General features: G+C 38.0%; 2 protein-coding genes across 3 annotated transcripts in view; both read right to left on the bottom strand.

Annotated features, from left to right (window-relative positions):
* LOC140239410 (uncharacterized) overlaps positions 1 to 23428 on the bottom strand; it is a 33380-nt gene extending 9952 nt beyond the window's left edge. Inside the window, exons 1-2 of one of the 2 annotated variants that reach the window (XM_072319251.1) lie at positions 23228 to 23427; positions 146 to 261 (exon numbers count right to left, since the gene is read on the bottom strand). The gene's annotated coding sequence lies outside the window, so the exon portion shown is untranslated. Of the gene's footprint in view, positions 1 to 145; positions 262 to 23227 lie in introns of both variants that reach the window. The other variant, XM_072319252.1, reaches the window with a different exon arrangement.
* On the bottom strand, positions 6709 to 16087 carry LOC140239575 (uncharacterized). Its single transcript, XM_072319406.1, has 8 exons — positions 15482 to 16087; positions 14462 to 14572; positions 14027 to 14105; positions 13469 to 13691; positions 12617 to 13154; positions 11876 to 12062; positions 10582 to 10827; positions 6709 to 8976 (listed from the first exon to the last, which is right to left on the bottom strand). Exons 1-8 carry the CDS (start codon positions 16034 to 16036, stop codon positions 8798 to 8800), a joined length of 2118 nt encoding a protein of 705 aa, XP_072175507.1. The 5' UTR covers positions 16037 to 16087; the 3' UTR covers positions 6709 to 8797.
* Positions 23429 to 25397: the final 1969 nt, after the last annotated feature.

Raw genomic sequence — 25397 nt, 5'->3', positions numbered from 1 at the left:
CAGTGAGAGATCTCCACTGATAAGCGGCGAGGTCTTAGGATGGCGGGAAGACTTTGCGGTCTCTTACTTAACAGACCGCAACCTTTAGACAATGCCTTGTCTAGTGGCTACCACACACACACTCATACACTGTAGTGACACTTGCCTTCACTTCTTTGCTTCTCTTCTGCACTAATCTAGAAATAATCCGTTCAGTCACGTTGAGTATCCAAGTCACCGTAAAGCGATTTCCCTTTGTACCAGGTCAGAGCACAGGAGTTTCTGCAAAATAAGCCAACAAATATGAAATTCCAAATTGGATCAACGAGGAACATTCTACCAACCACCCCCCTCGACCCTCTTCTATCTTCTGTGTGTGAAAAGAAGATTGGATAAACTGCATGTACCAAGCCAAATGCATTGTTGCATCACACAGCACTCACTCTGGCAGTGGTGAATAGAAAAGAAAAGAAAAAAAATCAATACCTAGCAAACACCAATCAGCAAACAGGGTTTGGCATCCTATTGTCCTACTGCTGAAGTAACCACCTGGTTTTTTGACATCAGCATGTGGACATAGAGAAAATTCCTGTCAGTAACACAAGTTTCTTGGCTTCTTCAGCAAAAGAAAACCATCTCAAGGATTCCATTGAATAAAATCAGGTGAAATGCTAATTAATTTTCAAAATTGACTATTTAGAAAACAAAATACAAATAAAAACTAGGAAAACAGACTAGTACATGTAAAAGTTTCATGAAGACTGGAAAAATGGAAGTTATGCAGAAAAGTTAAAGGGACTGTACAGTACTGGTTGAGGTGGGGATTCATGTTTTGAACATTCCTAGGTGAGATAATGAGAAACCTAATATGAAATATAAAAGAGCATGTAATTTTAAGAAGGATTCAACATTTATTTGATGAAAATTGGTTTTCAAATGGCTGAGATATCAAAAACAGGGATAATAATAAAAGGAGACAGGCCACATCATTTATTATGATTTCTTTTTTTCACATTGTTTTTGGATATCTCAGCCATTTTAAAACCGATTGTCACCAAATAAACTTTTGATACCCCTTAGAATTGCATGCTCTTTGACATCTCATTGAGTGGTTTTTTAATATCTCGCAAGACGTTAAAAGCTAAATCCTCACCTCAACCAGAACTGTACACACCCTTTGACATGTATGTGTTTACAAAACAGTCATATGACCAATTTAACCCGTTGAAGACTACATGTAGTCCCGAGTATTCTCAGGCTAAGGTTATGTGGAAAATGCGTGTTGTGGGAAAATCAGTCCATCTTCGACGGATTTAAGTCAAAGTACACACAACTATTCTCTGGTGCATATCAGATTGACAGAGCTCTACAACGAAGCATTTTTTTTTTCCTTATTGGAATAACTTTGGCAATGTTCAGTGTTTAAAAAAAAAAAAAGTGATAAAGAGTGATATCCAAAAGAGGTTTTTCTTCTTCAAAGGTCTTTATACTGTATCTCTGCCCACGATACACTTAATACAAAGTGTAGGTCATGACACTATCACCATCCTTGCAAGACACACAAACTCTATTTGAATATAGACAATACATTGTACCTTTCCTTATCAGTCAGTGTGTGTACAGCTAAAGAGTCAAGGTTACAACCTAGAATCACAAGGTACTTTGTTATGGCCAAAATACTGTAAAAACATGACATTTTAGTGGCATGAAATTTTCGCGAAGTGCCTCTGGCATTCAATGCATATCGTGTAGATAAGAGCCTTCGCGTGCATTTTAATTTTGCGAATCTTGGCTCTCATGAAACTCGCGAAATTAAAATGCATGCGAACATTCCTTGTTAGACAGTAATCACAAAAGGTATCACTTCTAATTACTTTCCTGTACTCTCCAGCTTCACCTTTACCTCTCACACTCAAGAAGAAACACACAAAGAAAGTTTATTCTAATGAGATCTAACTGGACTTTATCAGATTCACATGGGATTCACATGTAGGATAGTCTAGTGGTTTTACTGAGGCTGTCAAGTGCTGTTAAATCAAGTCAGTATTTATCTCTCTGCCATTTGCACTACACAAGAAGATCACTGTCACATCATGTGCGTTGTTATGTATGGTCACAACACTTCCCACTGGGTAGGCTCTTCCTATGGGGTCAGGGAGGGGGGAGGGGGGTCACTGTGTGTGCGGTTTGGGGGGTGACATTATACAATGAGGAAATCAATAACTTGACACAATACAAGTCAATAGAGTCGACCCCCTTGCTGAGTTTGTTGAGAAGGTGTCACACGAAGTATTGTATCCACTGTAAGACCGGAACTTTTCCACACCATTTTACTCTTGGGACAAGGCTGAACCAGATACAAGGAACAAGGATAACCTTCAACCTTTAATACAAAACTACATTCTGTATGTTCTCTTTGTATTACTGCAAAGGTCATTGCAACATGTGACAAACAAACAAAAAACCTCAACCTGCACAATGTAGGTCACATGAATACGTACAATGACCTGCATTTGTACATACACTGAATTCTGCACACTGAAGTACATACATACTGTAAGTACGTGTAGTCATAATGCACCATTTATACAGCTAAGACAATGACAAGGGTTTGCTAACAGAGCTGACGAGAAATATCCACGCAAGGTCTGAATCTATGTAAAGAGTATATGTACACAAAACATTCCATCCCTCCCCCTTGAGAAGGGTCACTTTGCCCTACATTCATCTCCTTGCTGTATGGTGGGTTGGCTATATCTACAATCTGTGTTTTTTAATCAAATTATCACCAAACATCCGTGGTAACATGCACATGACATCTTTTTTTCTTATTTTTTTTCCGGGGGGGGGGGGGGGGGGGGGGGGTGGTCATCTCGCCAGAGATCTCATTGTGCAATCAATCTGCAACTACATTAGTTGGATCATTGTTTCTTTGCTATGAGCGATGGTCATAAAACTGGTTAACAAAAATATAAATAAATGTCTGATAAAATCTCTACATCTGAAAGCAGTCACAAATATTACACAAAAATCTTTACAATTTAGACTGGAGGGTTTTGCTTCATGGACAATGCAAACCAAGTATTGGTAGGTCACTAGTAGATGGTAGCTCAATTGTTTTGTTGTTTGGGGTTATTTCTTTTCTTCTTCTTCTTCTTCTCAAGAAAGAGAGTGTTAATTTGAATGGAAGCAACGGATAAGTCTATAAGCAACCATCACAGACAATTTTGACAATGAAATGGAATACGTATCAAAACACTGCACCCATTTAAAAATCAGCTGATTAAAGGGACTGTACAGTACTGGTTGAGGTGGGGATTCATGTTTTGAACATCCCTATGTGAGATAATGAAAATCCTCTTATGAAATATGAAAGAGCATGTAATTTTAAGAAGGATTCAATGTTTATTTGATGAAAATTGGTTTTCAAATGGCTGAGATATCCCAAAAAGTGCTAATAATAAAAGGCGACATGCCACAACTTTATTAGGATCTCTTTGTTTCACGTTGTTTTTGGACATCTCAGCCATTCCAAAACCGATTTTCATCGAATAAACTTTTGATACCCCTTAGAACTGCATGCTCTTTGACATCTCATAGAGTGGTTTCTGAATATCTTGCAAAATGTTAAAGTCCCGTTCGCAAGCCGAGAAAGTGCGATTTCTCCGGACTTTACCGAAATAATCCGAACGAGCGCGAAAAGTGTTAGGATTAATGACGTAAGTGAAGGGAGCTGTGCACGTACACGAACACGTACCAGAGCATTCACAGCGTTCACTTGTGCATTACACAGCCCAGATAAAGACACATTTCTAAATCACCGTGAAAATGACCGAGCCCGAGCCTGTCGATCCCCTTCACCTTGAATTCGAGGTAGAGGCTTCTTCGTCAGATTCTGGTGACTCAGAGAACGACAATGGAGATGTTGGAGAGGTTTTAGACCACGAAGATGAGGAAGCTGAAGATGAAGCACAGCTGCATCTCCTTCCTTACCAGGACGAACCTGCCCCTCGGGACCCCGGTAGAGCGGGCGGAGATGGCGGTGCATGACGGTGATGCTCAAGCGGCAGTGGTAGACACCTCCCGCTTAGATTCGACGAATTGGTACGTAATTCAACAAATCACTTTTGACAATGTCAGTTTCAAGCCCCTAATACCGATACTGTTGCTTGTTTATTCTAGTCAAATTTTTAGAGACACAACTACTTTGTATTTCAAAGCCATCTAGTGTGGTCTAGCTGTGACTTGTGAATGGATGTAAGCAGCTTCGACTCTACCGTACCGAGCCGAGTTGGACGAGTCAACTTGCTTCGATTCAGTTCACCATGCTAGATATAGCTTGCTCGATTTATTTTAGGCCTACTGTTTTTATCATCAAATCAATTAAACATTGAGTAGCAATCTGAATTTTGGTTCTGAATCGTGTGAGGATTAGCCCAGGGTTATGGTTAGGTTTGGGGTAAAGTTTGAAGTTTGGCTTACTAGTAGTACACAGACTTTCCACCGGAGCAATTAATGTAACTTATGGATTTGACGGATTTGCACTGCATGCAAGATTGGGGTAGCTTCCTTGAAGTTATTATGTAACATTTGGATCAATTCGCACACTAAGAGCAATAGTATTTTAATTATAAATTTGATAATCAATGATTGCAATGTTTTGTAGGCCTAAGACCTACTATAACTAATCAAATCATGAGACTTTTCCACTATCATTTCAATTTTACCATTAGTTAAACATGTTTTGTTTTGAAATTAACTATGATTGTTCAAAATATTTTTTTTCCTTCCAGCCAGGGGATTGTGTGTGCTGTAGGGAGATTGCTGAGGTGTCGGATGAGGCAGATCGTGATGACATGATCTGCATTACAACCGCAGATGACTACCATGCTGCCATTTTAAATAGTTCCACACTCTACATTGCTTGGCAGCAGTTTACGGAGCGATGGAGGCAGCAAGCTAGGTCATTTGGAGACCGAAATAATGAGTGAGTGCACATGTATAGCTTTGCATCAGAAATCATGCTTCTTTCAAACTTAGAAAAATGTGTTTGTAATGCGGATGGTTTGACTTGTCAGTGCACGATACATGTATAACTGCAAAGGAAAATATGAATACAGGTTTAAAGTGAGAATGGATAGAATGTATTTGATGTTTTTAGAAGTTACGTACCATGTAATTTTGTAAATGTGTTGGAAGTTTGGAGGGATGAATATTTTTTTTTTTGATCCCCGACTCATCAACTTAATTTTGAGGAACTGGTACTCATTAGACAACCAAACAATTTCACCAGCTTTTGAGTTCTGTTGCACAAACTACCATAAAAAATGTAGCCATGTTGGAGCTAGATATGTAATTTATGTACTCTTTGACAATGCGAGAACCCTTCAGGCTCAAAGGAGTCAAAGTAATGTAATTGGTGTGTAGTTTCTTATTATTACATGTATAACATGTCTTTTTTTTTTCCTTTCTTTTCAATTATCGTGTATACAGGAAGTATCGCTACACTGCATACAGACAGTTTGTGCGGTGGTGTTGGGGATGGCTCGGGCGAGATATCCGTGTTCAGCTGCCAGCCTGCGTCCAGGCATCAATCAAACATGCTTACCCTGACGGAGCCAACGTGTACAAGGGGACGAGACTACGAAGGCTTGACAGAAACTGATCCCAAGAATGATTTTTTTTTTTCTCTGAAGTGATTTTATGTTTCTTCTCATATCTTGTAATCTCTCTCCCGCTCTATTTCCACTTTCCTGCCTTCTATTTTTTCACTCTCACTCTTGGCCTTCCTCTTCCATTCATTTCTGCTTCTTTTGTTGTCAATGGAGAGACACATTACGGCACTTGCCTCGTGAATAGATTTTTATGTGTTATGCAGATGATGAATCATTATAAACTCTGAAACACAACATTAGCAATAATACAGCTCGACTTACTCTTGCCCAAAGTCATCCACATTATGATCCATTTATCGCACAGCTTGTGAGCAAGGATTCAGATTCTAATATCTTTGTATCTCACAGCATTATCTTGTTAAATATCGACACAAGTTGTTAACATTTTGTGAAAGCAACAATTTTGGTGCATAATGTATGAATAAAATCGATATCTGACATGAGAGCTGTTAATTGCTACAATGCATTCCTTTTATGTGTTTGTTCACCCTTTTATTGCCCTTTTCTTCTTCTTTTTTTTTTTATTTACCGGTATTTATTCACTTTATCATTTTTTATTTGAAGGGGTTTTAGCTGTTCAGCCATTTGCAACAAACTGTATATGTGTGGAGTGTGTGTGGGTGTGGAGTGTGTGTGTGTGTGTTGTGTTGTGTTGTGTTTGTATGTTTGGTCATGCTTGTTGATGTAGCTTTGGTCCTGATGATAAGCAACTTCAGGGCTGTTGCTAGAAAATTGTCATCAATAGACCTTTTACGTTATGTCAAATTTTACACAGGCACCTTTGTCAAGTGCACAAAAACAAAATATAACCTGACAACAAACAAAAGCATTTCAATTGCCAGAATGTGAATTACATATGTTAGCTGTTGCTAGTTTGAACAAACTGCAATGTTTGTTCATTCCAGCAACACCAAGGTATGGACAAAAAAAAATTGTATGGTTGTCCACCACCAATGACCCCTATGTGAATGCCGCAACCCCAAAGAGAAGACCCTTTTCCGATTGTTCCGTTCCACTGAATACACTGCAAATATAGACAGAGAGATATGCACTGACAAAATTTCTTCGTTTAATCTGTAAAAAGTGAACGCTGGCAAATATAGCCAACAGTACTTTCTGTACATGCAAATTTCAAAAAATATTATAGGCTAATATGGTCGAAGGCTCCAGAAATATCACCATAGAAGTTTCCAAGAACAATGTTCAAAAGGGAAATCCCTTGCAAATAATACCTTGCTCCTGGCACTTACATCCCTCATGAAAACTGTGACCATCTGTCATACAAAAGATGGTTTATGAAATTCATCTGGCAAGGACTTCCAGTGAGCAGCCAGTACAATCATGTATCAATCTGGTTCTAGCCTTCAATACATCATTGGTCAAATGTACATGTATTTATTTTTTTTGCTGGCTATTGTTTGTTTAAAAATGATACATTATTCTTAATGGTTCAATCAGACTGGGGACCAGATAAGGCAAAAGTATAGTTTACCCATTCTACAGATCATATCAGACCAAATCATGTTTTCAAACCTCATTGTGAAAGCCTGCAAGTCATGTTTCTGTTGGTCCACTCCTTCATGCTCAGCAAATAAAGTATAAGATAAACACAAGTTGAAAATCATGCCCTTTGAAAAGAAAGAAGTCTGAGGCCATCATAAATTCTGAAAAAATACACAGTAGTTTTGTGTAAGTAGGTTCTTCTTCCACTGATGTCTTCAAATGTTGTCGCTTCATTTGTTACTCAAGACAAATTTCTTTGGCAAGAATGATTACTTATATTGCTTGACAGCAGATGCAAATTTAGATAATTGAAGTAACCAACATAGTACGAGATGCAAAAAACCTGAGAGGGTTCTGAAGACATTTTATACAATATACAATGATCATCCTAGATTTCCCAAATAATGATTTGGAATTCTACTACACATGACACAATTCTGTGACACATCAAAATATTTTGATGTAAGCTTGGTAGAATATACTTACACAAATTAACCTCGTAAAGGATTCTTTCAATGCCTCCACAGAAAATAGGACAAGACTAGTCCTCATAATAGGTTAAATATTTGTGCAATGTTCCATTTACTCACAGTTGTGTAAATAGCAATTGACTTCTTTGAGGAAATCAGTAATTATCTGAAAGATCTAATGACTAACAAGCACAATAGGAATCAAGTACCATCCTGTTAACTGTCCATGTGTTTATGAGAAAAAATATTTTCTCATAACATATAACAATCTATTTGAAGATACCCAATTAGAAGCGGTAACCTCCAGACCCTGCAATCACACTTCAAATGTTACTCACTTTGAATCCAATTTCATTCAGAACAGTCATTATATGCACAATGACATCAAACATTAACAACCCCAGAAGAGTGAAATATCATTTTACCACATACCTTGTGCACAAGAAAATTACCTTTATACATCAAAGCCTGATTACATGATGGAAAGACTATATAGAATGTTAAAGAGTACAGTCAAGCAAATAACCATGCTTTTGTGAGTTTGTTACATTGCTGGTGTTCACTGAAAACAAGGTAACGCTTTATTGAACTTCAAACGAAACACATCATTTTGATGGAGACTGCTAATACCCTATCACACAAATTGGCACCAGTTCCTACCAAGAACCACAACCCCAGGAAATTGAGCCCCACAGACCCAATCTCCACCCCCATACCCCTTCCAACATTGGACATCGCTGCCTTCGATAGACTCCCATGATCGCCAAAGATGCATCACATGGCGCCGTCTTCCCCGCTCCACTGAAGACCCTCTCCAAGAGCCGTCAGTTAAGTCAGCAACCACTGTTATACACCTTTACGATCATGCACCAAAAATCTCTACATGATAGAGGATATCTGACAGCATATGAAAATTGCAAATACAGCATTATTGCTTGGTTACTTACTTAATTTTTGCTTCATGAAACAAACAGATTTATCATTTATTTTGTGTATAGTTCTGCAGCGATGGTTAGCATTTGCAAGATAAACACATCATAATCACTGTTAATTTGAACCAGTGATAATAAAATCTATTCAATCCCTCCATATAGTGGAATGAATGGGAAGGTGATTCATCAGTCGTCAGTGACATACTCGAACAGAACTAGGTGCACTGTTCCTTACAAACTACTCGAACTCATTAAAGCGACGATTCGCCTTTGCAAGCCTCACTGCTTCATCTTTGTCTACACGTTGGTGTTTTGAGCAGAGGGGAGCTTTGCCTTCTAACGCTGGGATATCGCTCCGCAGTCTGAGTTTCCTGGTCACTAGGTTCATGGCTTCATGCATCAGTTCTTCCACATAGGCTGGAGAAAAAGGTAGGGGGAAGAGTTGTCCACAACAATCGGGGAGGTACTGAAATTTGTTGTCTATATAAGATCTTATGAAGATATGAACATATCTCATATATGCCATACATAACAATGGCTATCTTGAATATGGCCTATCATGGCTTCATTCGGAAAATCAAAGCACAACCAACATTCATACCTGCTTAGAGTATATCAGATGAATCTACATACTAAATTTTCCGAGCACAAATATGTAGATAATAACCAATTTTCTGCAAGTGCAATAATATTTGGCGGCCATTTTGGAAATGGCTGCCATAACTTGCCAGGGCAAAATTCGAGAGAGTTCAATGTCCAGATTTGCTTATAACATATCATATAATGTAACTGACCATTCTGGCAGCCATAAATTTCGTAGATTATGACTAGTGGCCGGAGGCATTATGTTTTCGGGTCGTCCGTCCGTCCGTCCGTCCGTCCGTATAACACCGTCCCGTTTTGTTTTTGCATCAAACTTGGTATGAGGGTATATCCTGGGGGGGGGGGGATAGTACTTTGTTTGGATTTTAGGGTCACGGGGTCAAAGTTCAAAGGTCACAGTTTACTAGTATTTTGTGAAAAAAAAGGTTGAAATTTCATGTTTTTCTCCATATCTCGCAAATGGTTCAAGGTATCTTCATGGAACTTAGTATATACGCATGTACCGATGGGCAGTGATTATCTAGGGAAGTTGGAGGTCATGGGTCAAAGGTCAGGGGTCAAAGGTCAACTCCTCAAAATATTACTACTTTCCTTATATTTATGCAATGCCTGAAGGATTTTTTTTTAAAACTTGATGCACTGTATGTATGTATAACCCAATATATATTCTGTGGGAAGTTTCTTGCCCAAAGGTCAAAGGTCAAGTGAAAGTGCTAAATTGCACTTCTTACTCCATATCTCAAAAGTAACTCATGGTATTATCATGAAACTTACATATTTATGCATGTTCTACCTAACAGTGATTCTCTTTGGAACTGTGAGGTCAATGGTCAAAGGCCAGGTTTTGATGATACTATTTTACCATTTGATACTGAAATCATACTTTTTCTCAATAGCTTGAAAATTACTCAATGCATAAACTTATAAAAGGGTCAAAAGTCAAGTAAAAATCATCAGTTCCCCCAAATACCTGCACTCTGACGTTTTAATCATTCATCCAATTGAACCTAGTTCTAGGAAAGTGAACATTCAGCACATTTGTGGCAAACCTGTCATTTTAGTATTTTGCAAAATGTGTGAAACTGTCATCACACATTGTCAAGACATTGCACTATAGACCTATTAGGAGAACTATGCATTATGGCGGAGGCATACACCAGTCGCCATAGCGACATTTCTAGTTTCATTATTATTTGCTTTTGTACTTCATTTCAAAATGAATCTAGAATTTCATATGGAAAATTTACCACAAAAAAAGATACACCAATAATTTGTGTTATAATCCAAATTACTTATGTATTTTATTATCTTTCTTTCGTAAGTTCGTATTGGTTTTTAATATTTCTCGGTAATAACATTACATTACATGGTCTCAAGTAATTAGACTAACTAATAGGGTGAACATTCTATATTACAAACCTTCCTTCATCCATTCACGCTGTGGGTAGTCCTCTGCATGCTCACATCGCTTGAAGATGTCATCATGATGATGCACATTCCGGATATGGTTGAAAATGGATGCATATTTTGCAGCAATCATTTCACCATTGCCATCTTGCGTAGATGCAGCTGCCCAGTATACGTGCCTTATGATAGACTGCTTCCACAGGCCAGCCACGTCACAGTCTGTCAGCTTGGAAATAGCGGTAATCTTTTTCTGCATACCTGAAGGATTAGAAACAAACATAAAATAGATAGGTATTTCTGAAAGGATAAATTATCTTTAGTTGTTCATCTTCAAGTTGATCAATATTCAAGCTGAAAGCCATACATGGCAATGGTACATTTATAGTTAATGAGAGAGAACCCTCTTCGTATCTAATTACATTGTGAGATTACTAATTTTGAAGAAAAAAAAAATCCCATGCATTTGAACAAATCTGTTCAGGAAATGGCTAACATATTTGAAACAAACAGTGTCAATGGACAAGTTTGTCAGCTTACGTTCAAATATGATAGGAAGTCAAATACAAATGTATGTTACAAATCAGGGGGGCATTTCATGAAGCATTTTTGTCCGACAACTTGTCGGACAAATTTGCTCTCAGCCAATCAGATGCAAGGATTTCAGTAGCTTTTAACATTTTGTCTGATGAAATATCTGACAAAACGCTTCATGAAATGCCTCCCAGGTGTCTCACTCCATCTTTTGACACATCTTTTCATATATTCGGTGCAATATGGGACTACTTTTAACACGCATCTCTGCATTTCCTATTACAGACCAATACCTTTCATACATGAGCAAATGGAGATGCCAATTCTAAACACAACGCTAATCAGTTACTCCATTGAGAAACAAGACAATATCCAAACTAGAACCAAATATTTTCAATTTATAGTAATTGTAAACTGTAAAACTTATTTTCCCCTAAAACTGCTATTGAAGGGTGTGTTCAGTTCTGGTCGAGGTGAGGATTTAGCTTTTAACGTTTTGCGAGATATTTAGAAACCACTCTATGAGATGTCAAAAAGCATGGGATTCTTAGGGGTATCAAAAGTTTATCTGACGAAAATCGGTTTTGAAATGGCTGAGATATCAAAAAACAAGGTGAAACAAAGGGATCCTAATAAAGTTGTGGCCTGTCGCCTTTTATTATCATCACCTTTAATGTCATGGCAACAGACCTTTTGATATCTAAAGTCTAGATGCATTTAAAATAAGTCCGTTGAACTTTGCTTAGAACTACAAACATAGTTTGCATTTGCTAACCTTTGGCAATGTGCCATATGTCATAGTGGTGCTTGATGTCTGGATGCTCTTCTCTCATCCACTTTGCTACCGAGGAATGCCGATCGGTGACCAAGGCCTTCACTTTCACTCCAGATTCCTGAAGTTCCGCTAGCCCTCGAACAAGCCCCTCCTTCTCCATTGCGTTGGAGCTTGTCACCTCATTGCTCTGTAAAGAGAAAAATTGCATAAAAATGAACAAGCCAATTTATTTTCTATGTTGCCATATATATGTAAGTAAATAAGCTCATTTAAAATAACAACAAACACAATTCCATAGTGAATATTGCTCCTAAATTTCAACAGCTCCTTTTTGGAATTTTAACTAAATCTAATATGCCATTGTCCCCAACCTAACATCCAAAATACGGACTTAAAAATTAGACTACCACTGGAGCAAGAAGCACAAGATTGTGTCAGGTATAATACACAGCCATCGAATAAATGTTTTAAAACTCACTATTCAGATTTTGATTGAACCAGAAAAAAAACATCTGTCGAAAAATAAAGTCCAAGCTGACTGGCAATGTACCTAAATACATGTAGAACAAAAGCATGAATACCCGGTATGTACATTGATCCATTCAGCATTGGTTAACATGCTAGCATACACACGTTCATATGAACTGAAACATTAATTCTTGAAACTTGTACTAATAATCTCCTCAAAAACTTTCCTCCAATATAAATACGTTTCTGTGTAATTTTGATAATCAATCTCACCTGGACAAGTTGGATATTGAGGACTTTTTTGGACTCCATGTCCATCAAGGTATATGCTCCATATTTGGCGCTGTGGCCAGGCGAATCGGCACGTCCATCCCCTCCTAGTATGATCTCCTTCTCTCTCACTCTCCTGATCAGCTCCCGCTGTTTCCTCTCCCACACCCTGATGATTGTAGGTTGAAGGTATGTGCTTTGATGCTCCATGAACGTTGAAAGTGATATCCCCTTCAGATTCATGAAGCCAAGCACACGGATAACCTTTGTGGGGCTGGCTCCTCCAAACAAGATGGCAGAAGAGAGCAGCAAGTTTCCTGCCATCACAGTCCCCATCTTGGGCTGACTGTACCATTGGCGGTATGCCCCGCAGCTCTCACACGTAGCCTGAATCTTGAGCTGAGATCCATATGATTGGGGTTGGACCTTCTCGATGATCACTTTCTTGGAGAGGCAGGTGAGGCAAGTCTCAAACAGGCTGATGAGGTTCCTTTCAAACACAATATACTTCCCCTCTTCCAGGATGTTGTCTGGATGTGCTCTGTATGCATTGAAAATAAATCAATTTTACAGAAACAAAGGATAATATTTTTTTCGTAATCTTATTTGCGTTGAATATGGCAAAACACCATAAAATAGCTGAATATTTGCAAAACTGCCACTGCATGTATGTTTGTATGTTAAAAACATCTGCACAAGTTATCTTAAAAAAAAGCTATACTGCTCCATTTCGATCTGTTATGACAGATAACACAATCCAATACCTTAGATTTGTCAGAATACCACCAGCAGATATTACTAATCATGCTTCACAATTTGGTTGTGGAACAGTTTGAAATCAGAAAAAAGAATTACTGCTTATGAACTGCTTCAATGTCTTCTTCTGATGGAAGGTCATCACTGGGCCTGTAGACTGGATCCTTGCTCTCATCGTCCACCACCTCAAAGTCATCCAAAGTTGCTTCTGTCTCTTCATCCTGAGAAGAGAAACTGCTCTCAGTTGTTTGCACAGCTGCATCACTGTAGAGGACCACTGGACCTTGCTTAGTCGGCTTCATGAAGACACCAGCCTGCGATCCTGGAGGGGAATTGAGCAGAAATTACAAATTAATGCAGAATTAATAACACATATCTTTGTACATTCATTACAAGTATTAAATAGATGTGTATGAGAAAAACACCCTCGAGCTGCAATGCAATTGAAATGAAATTGAATCAAATGTACAAAACTTCAATATTATCTGCATGCGTTTCCACTGAACCAAAGTTGCATTGAAGTAAAAAAAAAAATAATACTTGCACATACATGTATGCATAATGTTAAAAATGCAATTTCACTGAAGCAAACTTCTATTTATCATGGAAGAGTAAAAAGGTTTGGGATAATACAAATAGTAAGATTATTCTACATACCTTTATCACATGTAATCTGGCGTACTTGGATTTTGCACGTGCGACCCTTCCGCCTACCTCCAACCTTGTGGTCTCTCATCTATAGAGTTAAACAAAATATTTTTAGAGCTGTTTTTATCATTTTTATTAATATTACTATTGTTTTTTATTTATTATTTTTTTTATTATAATTATTATCATCATTGCCATTATAATGATTATTATAATCATTATCATCATCAACAGCAGCATCACCATCATCACCATCATCATCATCACCACCATCATCATCATCATCCTTATAATTATTGAGAAAGTTATGCCATACCACTAGCCTTCTATTTTTGAAAAGTTGTGCGTAACAAGAAAGTTACAAGAAAAAGTCATTTTTGGGAGTAGAAAAATGACCTTGTTTTGTGAAAATGAGATTGAACTGTAACATGTGTATTGAATTACCTTAACTGAACACTGCTCCCCTTTGGACCGATCAAAGATGTCCTTGGCTCTTTCTCTGGCCAGATCTCCCTCCACTTTTCGGTCATGCTCTGAACAGATCAGATTGACTTCCTGCAAAAGGAAAAGGAAAATGTAAGGTTTTGATGAAGTTTCTAAATCTTTCAAAGTATTGAACAAAAGCTACATGAACATACTGCATTAGGATCTTTTCATGCACTAATCACTCACATCTGTATAAAATCATTAGGCAGTATAGGATTATAAACTCTGACTTTCAATTTCAATTTTCAAGATACAATTTCTTTATTGAATTAGAACAAAAAACATAAGATTGTACAAATATCAACAAAATCAAACATTTGGTGCACAACAATGCAGTGTGAAAAGATTTCAAATTAGGGAATCACAACTACAACGATGAACAAATAAAGTTAAATTTTTCCAAAGTTAGACAAATCATCTGATCAAGAGGTCCTTGAGCAACACAGCTTGCAAGCTGTGGACCCTTCAAAAAAGAAAAGACTACTGGAATATACTGGATAAAAATAAAAATAAAAGTGTTATTGCACCTACACTGTGGAACAACTTGCCCATCCACATCCATGAAGCTCCAACAGTAGACTCCTTCAAATCATCAAAGAAATCTCATCTGTTCTCTCATATTATGTAATTTGTATTGATTTATTATATACAGTCTGTATATTATGTCAAGTTCGTTCTATATGTTATAACTAATACAATGTTTATTTTATGTATTTTGTATTGTGTTTCATCATATTTCAATTTGTATATATTCCATAACTGAATTTATCTTTCCTAATTTTTCTTCAGTGCTTAGAAACGTTGTAATAAGCACGTTGTAAATGATATTTATTATTATTATCACAAAAGAATTAAAGAACTTGTCAACCAAGATGCAAACTGTTTTTAGGTAAATTACTGTTAGGAAAATTTCAATAACTGGTGTTTCAGGGTAAGTGCTCTAGCTGTATTTCATTTATTATTCTAATTCAACTTTACCTGTCTCCTAATATAGTTGGAGTCACTCCGTTTACGCTTCAGAGAACTTGATTTAGTCCCACTACTTCTTTGTCCGGCCTCACTTGGGTGTTCAGCCTCATCCATTTGTGCAGCCTCTCTTGAATATGACAGCCCTGATGAGGATGTTGATGCTGTCTCAGCCACTGGAAGTGGAGAGGCCAACGCTGCTGGGATGAACCATGATGGGGGGAATGGATGGACAGCATCAACAACTGTTGGGACGGCTTCTGGATTTAAGGATGGAGTCTTAGACCGAATCCCTCTCCGAAACATTTGTACCTCGGTCGTCTTGTAGTCCTCCAACGTGAAGTGTCCACTACATATTGATATTTTCTGATACCTCAGGAAATCTTTCGTCTCTAATTTCCTCTTCTTTGCAATAAAGTTCAACCAGGCCTTTTGGTGTGCTGAATAGTTTTCGTTCTCACCTGGCATCTTTCCAGGCATGTTGTGCATGAAGTAGCCATCTTGGTAGGTGTTGCTGCATCCATATACCATACAGCGAAACCCAGAAGACCTTTTCTTCTTCTCCATACCCTGTATTACCGGTACGAGAAGAAAGAAAAGAAAAGCAATAGAATTCTGTACCACAGATTACACCAACAGGTAAAAAAAAAAAAAAAAAAAAAAAAAAATCAATTCCTGCTAAATCAAGTAGTATTTTTCAAACAAAACCTTTTTGGTTATAACCACTTTTTCCCACAGGTAACAGCTCCATGTATGTAGATAAACCCATATATCAGGCCAACACACTTATGTAAACAAACACTGCAGTGCAGCTGCCAAGCACCCGTTTGCGCACACACACCAAAAACAGACAACTCCCCAAACAATCGCTCTTCATTAGCAAGGAAAGAAGAATAAAAACATAGACAAGTTATACTGTATGTCATTTGAAAGAAGATAAAATTCCCTTTAAAATGGTATATGACACGCTGCCATTCAATGCACAGTGCAGTCATAGTACCCAGCAGAACTGAAGTACACGTACAGTAATCCAAAAGTACGAAATCAATTTGTTTGTTTGCTTTCATTCATGGATTTGACATAGCAAATGTTTCAATTTTACACTTCTAGTACCAGAAATGAAATGATCAGAGAGTCAGCTTTCTGGAAATATAAATATCATGACCATTGAATATTTTCAGGTTTATGTTTATGTTTATGACGATGAAGCCATCGTGAGTGCACGGGAAATCGACAGTATAATGTGGTGTGCATCTTGATATGGCTACATAGTAGTGAGTCCTTTTTAGTGTGTTAAGCGAAATCGTCTCGATATAGGTCTAAGTATGGATCTACAGCTCCTCCTTTTACGGAGATACTGAGCAGGATACATAATTCAGGATGTAGTGCTAAGGAATTGAATTTAGGCACTCATTTGCAGTACATGCTTGTTGCCATGTTGGGTGCGAGCTTTTCAGGTTCGACTGAATTATACAATTGTTGTACATACATGTGGATGTACATGTGGGACTATTTATCACAGTCGAATCCTGCATCGCCCGGCAAGTGTCCAAACTTTGATCCTCAAAAAAATCAAAAATCGAGCACTCCATACATCTGTAGATAGCACCCACTGACAAAAAAAAACAACAAACCAATGACACAAAGAAACAATGCAGTAATTGCACTTACCTGAGGCTGATGAACAATTACTGTAATGAGATTGAGAAGGCTGTGAAGCTGTGAATGGCTCGGCGCGCGGCGGTCGTCCTCTCGCTCCCTGTCGTCAGTTTATAGAGCAATTTAGGTCATTTTAAGTCAATATTTTGGATAGTTTAGTGGATATGGAGGGAAGGAAACGAGGAAATATCCAAGGTACACTTCAATTGTTACATGATAATCGACCAATAACTATTTTTTCTGGAGATGGAGGTTCAAAAAGCAGATCTTTGAACGTAAGGATTTTGATGGATTTACCGTGAACAGCATGTAGTGTAATGACGTCGTGTTCTGCACAGCTCCCTTCACTGACGTCATCAAAAAATCTACCGAACTGTTCCGAAACCGCCGAACCGTGCAACGCAGAAACGAGTCCTAAAATCAGGTTTTCTGTTTTACGTGATTGAATTTTATGTAAAAAGGTTATTTAAACATAATGTTCATTAAATTAACTTTCCATAGAGGTACGATATGCTGGGATTCGTGTATTTCTTAAGAATTGGTCTTTAAAAGCTAAATCCTCACCTCGACCAGAACTGTACACACCCTTTAACTATTAATGTTGTTGATCTCCAAACAATGCCCTACACCCCCATAATGACACTGTTAAAAAGCTTGCATAGATATATTTCTCTACATGGGTGTCTGAATACTGAATTCGTTTCAGTTACTGGAGTAAATTTCTAAAGCAAAGTGGAATACACCTTGTATCTGTATCCAGCTGTAGCCTACAACTACATATGTACTTGTAGTAGGCCTAACACATGGCATTCTTGTGGGAATTTCTTTAATAGCACTCTTTATAGTCAACAGCTACTTCAATTGTTTTTTGTCAACAGCTGACTCGCTAGATTTGGATAGGAAATAATCCACACACAGAAGTGGCATGGCAGCTTTCATCTGTTCTGAAATGGACACAAAATCACCTTGAAAAGAGCACAAGTCAGCCCCATGATCAACACAGACTCAATGACATTTGATCTTTTACAGACAGCAGGGCTCCATGGTAGTGATGCTATAGCTTTGAATAGTCTCCATGGATTACTCCCACCACCATGTATACTTCATCCATTACTCGTATCCATGGCAACCTCATCCTTGCCAAAGGTTTCAAGCTAATACAACCTATCGTAGGCTCCTATAATATACATGTAAATGCAAAGAGGTACTGTATCTTGGTATTACACCTGTAGGTTTAGACATAATTTGCAAGGTGTTACACTCATGTACATACCAAAATTCTTTTGTTTTTCTTTTGCCACTTGCCAAGTCGGGCAAGCAGATCAATTCTCAACCTGTTGCAAAACACTTGCACTGTTTTACACAGTGCCCCCCCCCCTTGCAGATACACTGTACCAGCAAGAATTGTGGAAAACATTTGTATCAAATCTGTGCTTCCCTAAAGCTTTAGCATACATGTATGCACTAATTTCCTCTCTAGACAAAATTAGGCCTACTGCTAATGGTAGTCTCCAACTGAGAAGATCAATGGGATAACTACATAACCCCTGCTAGGACCTAAGTTACATTGTATCATACACGTACAATGTAGCTCACAACGTGTAGGTTCACTTTGAATCAGCGACACACAATAAAAAAATATAAAAAGAGGCATCCCCATGATAGTTTTTTTTTTTTTTTTTTTTTTTTAACGCTTCACAAGGTATTTGTAATATACTGACTACATTTGTACACTTGGGTGCATGACAGACAAAACAGAGCAGGACCACCACAACGGTTTTGTCCTCCACAATATTTCATCACCATACACATTATCCTGAATGGTTAACAATCAGGCCATATCAAATAGGAGGTGCAGGGTATGCTCGAGGGGAGAGAATTATGCCTTCTATTGACATGATTCAAGTATTTACCGGTATGCAGATTTCTAACAAACTTTTACGTTCAGGCCATGTATTGTATGCAATGTGTACTTTGTTGTTGTTGTTGTTGTTTTTAATACCCATCTATACACAAAGGACAAACATAAGAAACAGAACATGTGCTATTCAACAGCAATTCAGCCCAAGTGCCCTGTATCAGAACCATTTTGCATGAATATTGGGGGTAACTTATTAAGTGACTTGTGGAATAATGCTGCAGATTACTGGAGAAACATGGAAAGACTTGGATTACAAAATTTAGAATACAAAAGAATATTAAATTTACAGAGGCAAAGTAACTTCATAATTTTGTCATAATGCAATCTTGGGCAAACATCTTTGAAACTTCTAGTATCTCCACACATGTAGTTGTGAACAGCCCAGGCCTGCAATAAGCATATTTTTAATCTTGGTATTCACCTGTCCTGTCATGGGGAACTTGTGCATTTAGTCCTACATTCACAGAACACTGTCTGTACAATGGTTTGTATGACTAACTTTTTCAGGACAAGCTGATTTTGCAATAAGTTAGAACATGCATTTCCTATAGGGCCTACACACCTACCCAAGTAGGGGCCTATACTTGTATACTGTATCATAAGAGCTGGTATTCAGGACCACTTATTCAGAATCAGGACCTCCAGGCTTTAGAAGAATTGTGGTTTTTGGTAGTACTTACATACGTACAGTTTTTGGTTTACATGTATAAATTAAAGCACAGGTAATTGAAGTAATACGTGTACATTGTATGTGTAGCATGCTGTGATTTACAGCTGTACAAAGTTCTGTATGAGAAGAGAATGTTGACATTCAACTATGACTTTTACAGAATTTAAACAGTAAATTCCTTGAGTAACTTTTGTCTATTAAGTACATCTTAATGATATGCATACTATGTAGGCTACCGGTACATTCAATGTTTATTTTACTGTAGCAACAATAGCAAAAGTACACACTGCATGCATTATGCAGAACATAGTCATGGGTATATGTACAAGCACAGTGGCTCCGGCTGGGTGCATGTACAGGGGCCAAAAATATCATTCAATGTTACGTCATTACACCTTTGCATCACGTACACGTGATTGTGTTACAGAGCATCAACCAAGCAAAAACATTTCACAAGTATGTTGCCCATTTGTGGAGTCAACAAAAATTCTTAGATAAAAGTTAATTTTGATATAACAAACGAGAGGTACAACACATCAACCTGAGCTTAGTAAACAAACTTTCTGTCATGCGCATTCTTTGAAATAATATTACCAGGTCGTTGAAGTAAACTGCCCTTGTTTTGCATGCTAATGCAAGCAAGTTTTAATACATCCTTTTTCGTGACCTTCAACAATGATATTGCTTTCTGTGTGGGGCTGACATTGAAATGCAAATACACAGGTTTATGTCCATTATTTGAAGCTGTCTAAACTATCGTACTACATGTATCTTTAGACAAGTACGACAATGCACAGGCAAAATGTGTATTAACATGGGCCTTTACCTATTTTTGTATGGTTGCTGTTTAGTTTTTCTTGTTTGAAACTGCATTGTAAACGAATGCCATTGTGCTGAACCAAACAACAAAATACAAAGATATCAAAACGATTCACTCTCAGCACTAACAGCTACAATTTGTAACTGATGGCAACCAACAATGCATTACACTGTCACTGATCACAAAATACTGTTGAAGTGAAGGCTTTTGCAAAATTCTTGCGACTAGGTTGTAATATGGTTGGCCCGTCCCTAGATATTACCGGTTACAGTTCGTTATTCCGAAGGTTTGTTATTCCGAAGGTTCGTTATTCAGAAGATTCGTTATTCAGAAGTTTCGTTAATACGAAAATGTGATAATTTTTGTTATTCCGAAGGTTCATTAATCCGAAAATGAAATAAGATTCGTTATTCCGAAGGTTCGTTAATCCAAAAATGAAATAAAGCTTGTTACAGTGTATTCCGATTAATCCGAAGGTTCGTTACGGACCCTATTTCATTTCCGGATCAACGAACCTTCGGAGTTAACAAACCCTATTTCATTTTTTTGATTAACGAACCTTCGGAAACACCACAAATCTTTGGATTAACGAAACCTTTTTCATTTTCGGATTAACAAAACCTTTTTCATTTTCGGATTAACAAACCTCTTCTACACTGTAGGTACTGCAGAATATAGTCTAGTCTAGAGGGAATTTGTGTTTTTCGGATTCACGAACCTTCGGAATAACCAACATTGTCTCACCTCCCTGGAATAACAAACCTTCAAAATTACGAACAGCACCTATATTACCGCCAATAGGCAATACAGTTAACAAGAGGCCACCGAACAGATTCTTCCACATGTTGCAGTCACACAATGACACATTTCATACGACAGTTAAAGAGCAGCAACAGGGCAACTACTAGTGGCAATCCTGGGTTTTTAGGGAGATTTATTTACAATTTTAGGCTTCAAACTTCAGCACAGCCATGCAATTTAATAAAGAGATCATATACTATAGTTTTGGTCGAGACCTAATTTCAGGTTTCTAACATTTTTTGGCGAGATGAGAAACCTCTTACTTATGGAATGTGAAAGAGCCTGTAATTCTATGAGGAATTCAACGTTTATTTGATGAAAATTGGTTTTGAAATGGATGAGATATCCAAAAAAGAGCGATTAAAGTGTGGAACCCACACTTTATTACGATCGCTTTGTTTTACTTTGTTTTTGGATGTTTCAGTCATTCCAAACCCGATTTTCATCAAATAAACTTTGAATTCCTCTTAAAATGGTATGCTCTGTACTTCTAGACCCTACTTTATAGAATCTAGTACTTTTCTAGGGCCCTAGGCCTATCTGTTTTCTTGGGGGTATCTTGCAAAAAGTTCACGCCCAATTGCAATTCTCATCTCCACCATACCGTACCATCCCTTTAACCTCTGCTACCACTATGTTAAGTGATGCATATCAAATTTAGGTGTAAGGTGGCTTTATTTAGGGATTAATAGGGAACTTACGTTTCGTTGGGGGAAATTCAGGGTTAGGCCTATTTGGCTGAAGTTTATTCAAAGCCTAACAAAATACACAAGTAACTTTCTGGTTATTATCTAATAATATGAAAAGTGCAGTCTGCAGCTTTGCCTTTGTTGTTACTAATGCTATTTAGGATTTAGAAAACTATCTTCGTTAGGCCCTATATGTTAATCTCTTATAAATTTATTTAATGTTAGTTGTTTCACTTTTATAAAAAAAAAAGAAAAACAGAAACACTAATGAAGGCCTACCAGGTATCTAACGTTAGAACTTGACCGACAAGTAGGCCTAGATCTAATGTTATGTCTAATTCTGCGAAAAACTTCTCATTTATAATAATGACATTTGCTGGGTCAGTTTTTCGCTACAGAAGCGAAAACCCAGCAAATGTCATTATCACATTCTACATAAATGAGAAGTTTTTCAAGGAATTAGACATAGGGCCACGGTCTCCCCAGCTGTCGTTACATGTAACGGTTAGGTATGTTGCCTTGGTTTGTTTTAGTATTTATAATAGGGTTAGATATATTTTTGGGTTCTCTCGTTTATACATCTCCTTAATGTTATTTTTTTCTTCTCTTTTCTTTTCTTTCTCTTTTTCCTTCTTCCTATCTGTTTTCCTCCTGCATCCTTAGCTTCAGTGTCTTGCGTTACTTCGTCTTGTAAATGGCTATCTTTTTAGCTATAAATTTATTTCAATCAGATTCAATTACCATGATTACGTTTTCAAATGTTATAAAGCCTAAAGGTGCACTCACTTCAAGCTGTGCATGCTTACTGTGCTGTGTTGTCACCTCCACTCCAGTTTATCATAGGCCTACTGAATTGTTACTGTTTCTAACAGTTAGGCCTACATTGTATTGATCTGGAAATAAATGTTCTATTGAATTGAATTCAATAGAACATTGAATTCAAATATAGGCCTAGATGTGTTTAGTATAACCCAAAAAGCACACTTTAAGATTTAATTGTTGCTGCTGCAAATGACCTCGAACCACTGTACCATAGCCCACCAGGGCGTTGTGTGCAGTATATACAACCAGAACCAGAACCAGAATTGAATTGGGCCTAGGCCTAGGTTCTAACGGTTACAAAAGTTTGTCGGTCAACGTTAGAACCCGCTGGACAAAATCAACTCTTACCAAATCAAAATTTACAAACACAACTCACGTGTAATCTTGCTTATTGGACCGGCGCAGCAGCTGATTTTGTGTTGTGCCGTGGTTCAAGAGATGCACAAGGTCAAAACCTGGTTGTATATTAGACTTGTCCTGGTTCTCGACGAACAAATTTCCTTGAGCATTTACTTGGCTTGGCAGTCCGATAAATTCTTTGATGTTTGGCGGACGCTTTTGCTACGGGATGTCGCTGGTCAGCTGTGAACTTGTCAATGAATGACAAATCAAGAGCATAGCATGCACACAGCTCATGGCCGGGCTGGCGTACGTGCGATGGCGCGAGCGAGCTAGCTCTGGATGATGTCGATGGGGTGGGGGGGGGGGGGGGAGCCAGCCAGCATTCAAAACAAACTGCACACACCGACGCGACGCACTATGTATGGTAGGGGTCCAACCCACCGACCGGGTCCATAACGACCGACCGCGCATTATAATGGCATTGCGCGTACAGAAAGAAAATGTACGCATGGGACTACGCGCAACGGTGTTCGATTCTTCACTGGGTTGCGCTACCGAGTAAAATGTGGCGAAAACAACTAAGTATTCCCTCTAAATTACCGAAATTTAGCAAAATCGAATAAGGTTTATCGTGTAACTATATATAACTAGGCCTACCTTTGCTGACTCGTTGTTAGATGTAGAGTATCCTTCCGTAATAAATTTGACGATTTTGACCGCAAAATTGTCACCGCCGCTTGTACGATCGTGCACACACGTTACACATGTACATGACATAAACATCCATAAACATTTTGTCGCCCGCTACGACCGTACGAGTTGATGCAGAAACGAGAAATGAATGTGAAAAAACAAACCGACTCATCTAATTTATTTCAATTACGATGAAAAGTTTCCTAATGAAAATCAAGTCAAATTCATCAAACAGTCCTTCAAAAGTAATATCGAAGGATTCAAAATATATTCAAATATTATTGGGGAAAAAAATTACGACTAGAAAAAAACAGCAGCTTGTCGAAAAAACGCGTTTAAGTACGCTTTATACGTATTGTCAATAGAGGGCGGGGTGGTCGGTCGATATGAGCCCGGCAGCGTATTTTTTATTTACACGCAAGCCTGTGGCTTTTCGCAATCTAATTCAATGAAACCGCTCGTGATGCGTCTATGCTTATTCCACTTGGGTTGTTTGTTGCGAAGAGTTCTGTGAGTACTGAACCCTCCGCTCACGCGACGATTCGATTCGTACACATTCATCAGTGAGTGTGTGTACGCGCTGTGAAAGTTTTGCTCGCCGTGGTAGACCTGCATCCAATTAGTACATGTGTACGTATGTAAACGAGTGAGAGTGCGAAAAGGAAAACAATACAAAACAAAAAAAAAATCTGACCAGGAGGAGAGGGGGAGAGAGAGAATCATAAGGAAAGAGATAAAAAAAGCAATGAATATTCTGTGATATCTCATCAAACCTGCACAAAAGTGATCAATATTATTTCGGGTATACGTTATGGAAGACCACAATACTTTTAATGGTGTATATTATAATGGGCTACACTGACGAAATTATTATTATACATATTTAGTCTTCCTTCTTTAACGGTTGACAATGATGTGGTTATTGCTCCATCTAAATCATGTAGAAATCTTGGAGTATTATTTGATTCTACAATGTCCATGTCTGTTCAGATCTCTGCTGTCTGTAAATCCGTGAGATATCAGTTACGCAATTTGGGTATTATTCGCAAGTATTTAACTCGTTCAGCCACAGAAAATATAGTTCATGGTCTTCTATCATCCCGACTTGACTTTGGTAATGCGCTCCTATTTCAGCTACCACAATCTCAACTTTCACGGTTACAAAAATTGCAAAATTCAGCAGCCCGCATTGTTACCCGTATACCTCCCTGCCCTTACCAGGCGAAATACTCACATTACCCCTGTTTTGTCCTCATTGCATTGGTTACGTGTTGAATCTCGCATTGTATCTAAACTATTACTATTTGTTTTTCATTGCATACACGGATCTGCCCCAGAGTCTATACAATGTTAATCTACTGACATTTTATAATCCTTCCAGACGTTTAAGGTCATCCGATTGTAGATTGCTTCTTGTTCCAAAAACGAAGAAATCATGGGGGGATCGGTCATTTGCACATGCTGGACCTTACCTGTGGAATCAGTTGCCTCAAGCTATCCGTCACATTTCG

Source organism: Diadema setosum, chromosome 16, assembly GCF_964275005.1.
Source record: "Diadema setosum chromosome 16, eeDiaSeto1, whole genome shotgun sequence".
In the NCBI taxonomy this organism is placed as follows: Eukaryota; Metazoa; Echinodermata; class Echinoidea; order Diadematoida; family Diadematidae; genus Diadema; species Diadema setosum.
This window is presented reverse-complemented; position numbering and strand designations above follow the sequence as displayed.

Bases quoted from the DNA above. Each gene is read 5' to 3' on its own strand.
- LOC140239575 (XM_072319406.1), bottom strand. From the start codon at position 16,036: ATGGAGAAGAAGAAAAGGTCTTCTGGGTTTCGCTGTATGGTATATGGA. The intron at 13,692-14,026 runs GTATGTAGAATA...ATTCCCCTCCAG, and splicing joins CCAGATTACATGTGATAAAG to GATCGCAGGCTGGTGTCTTC. The intron at 13,155-13,468 runs GTAATTCTTTTT...CAATGCATACAG, and splicing joins ATTGAAGCAGTTCATAAGCA to AGCACATCCAGACAACATCC.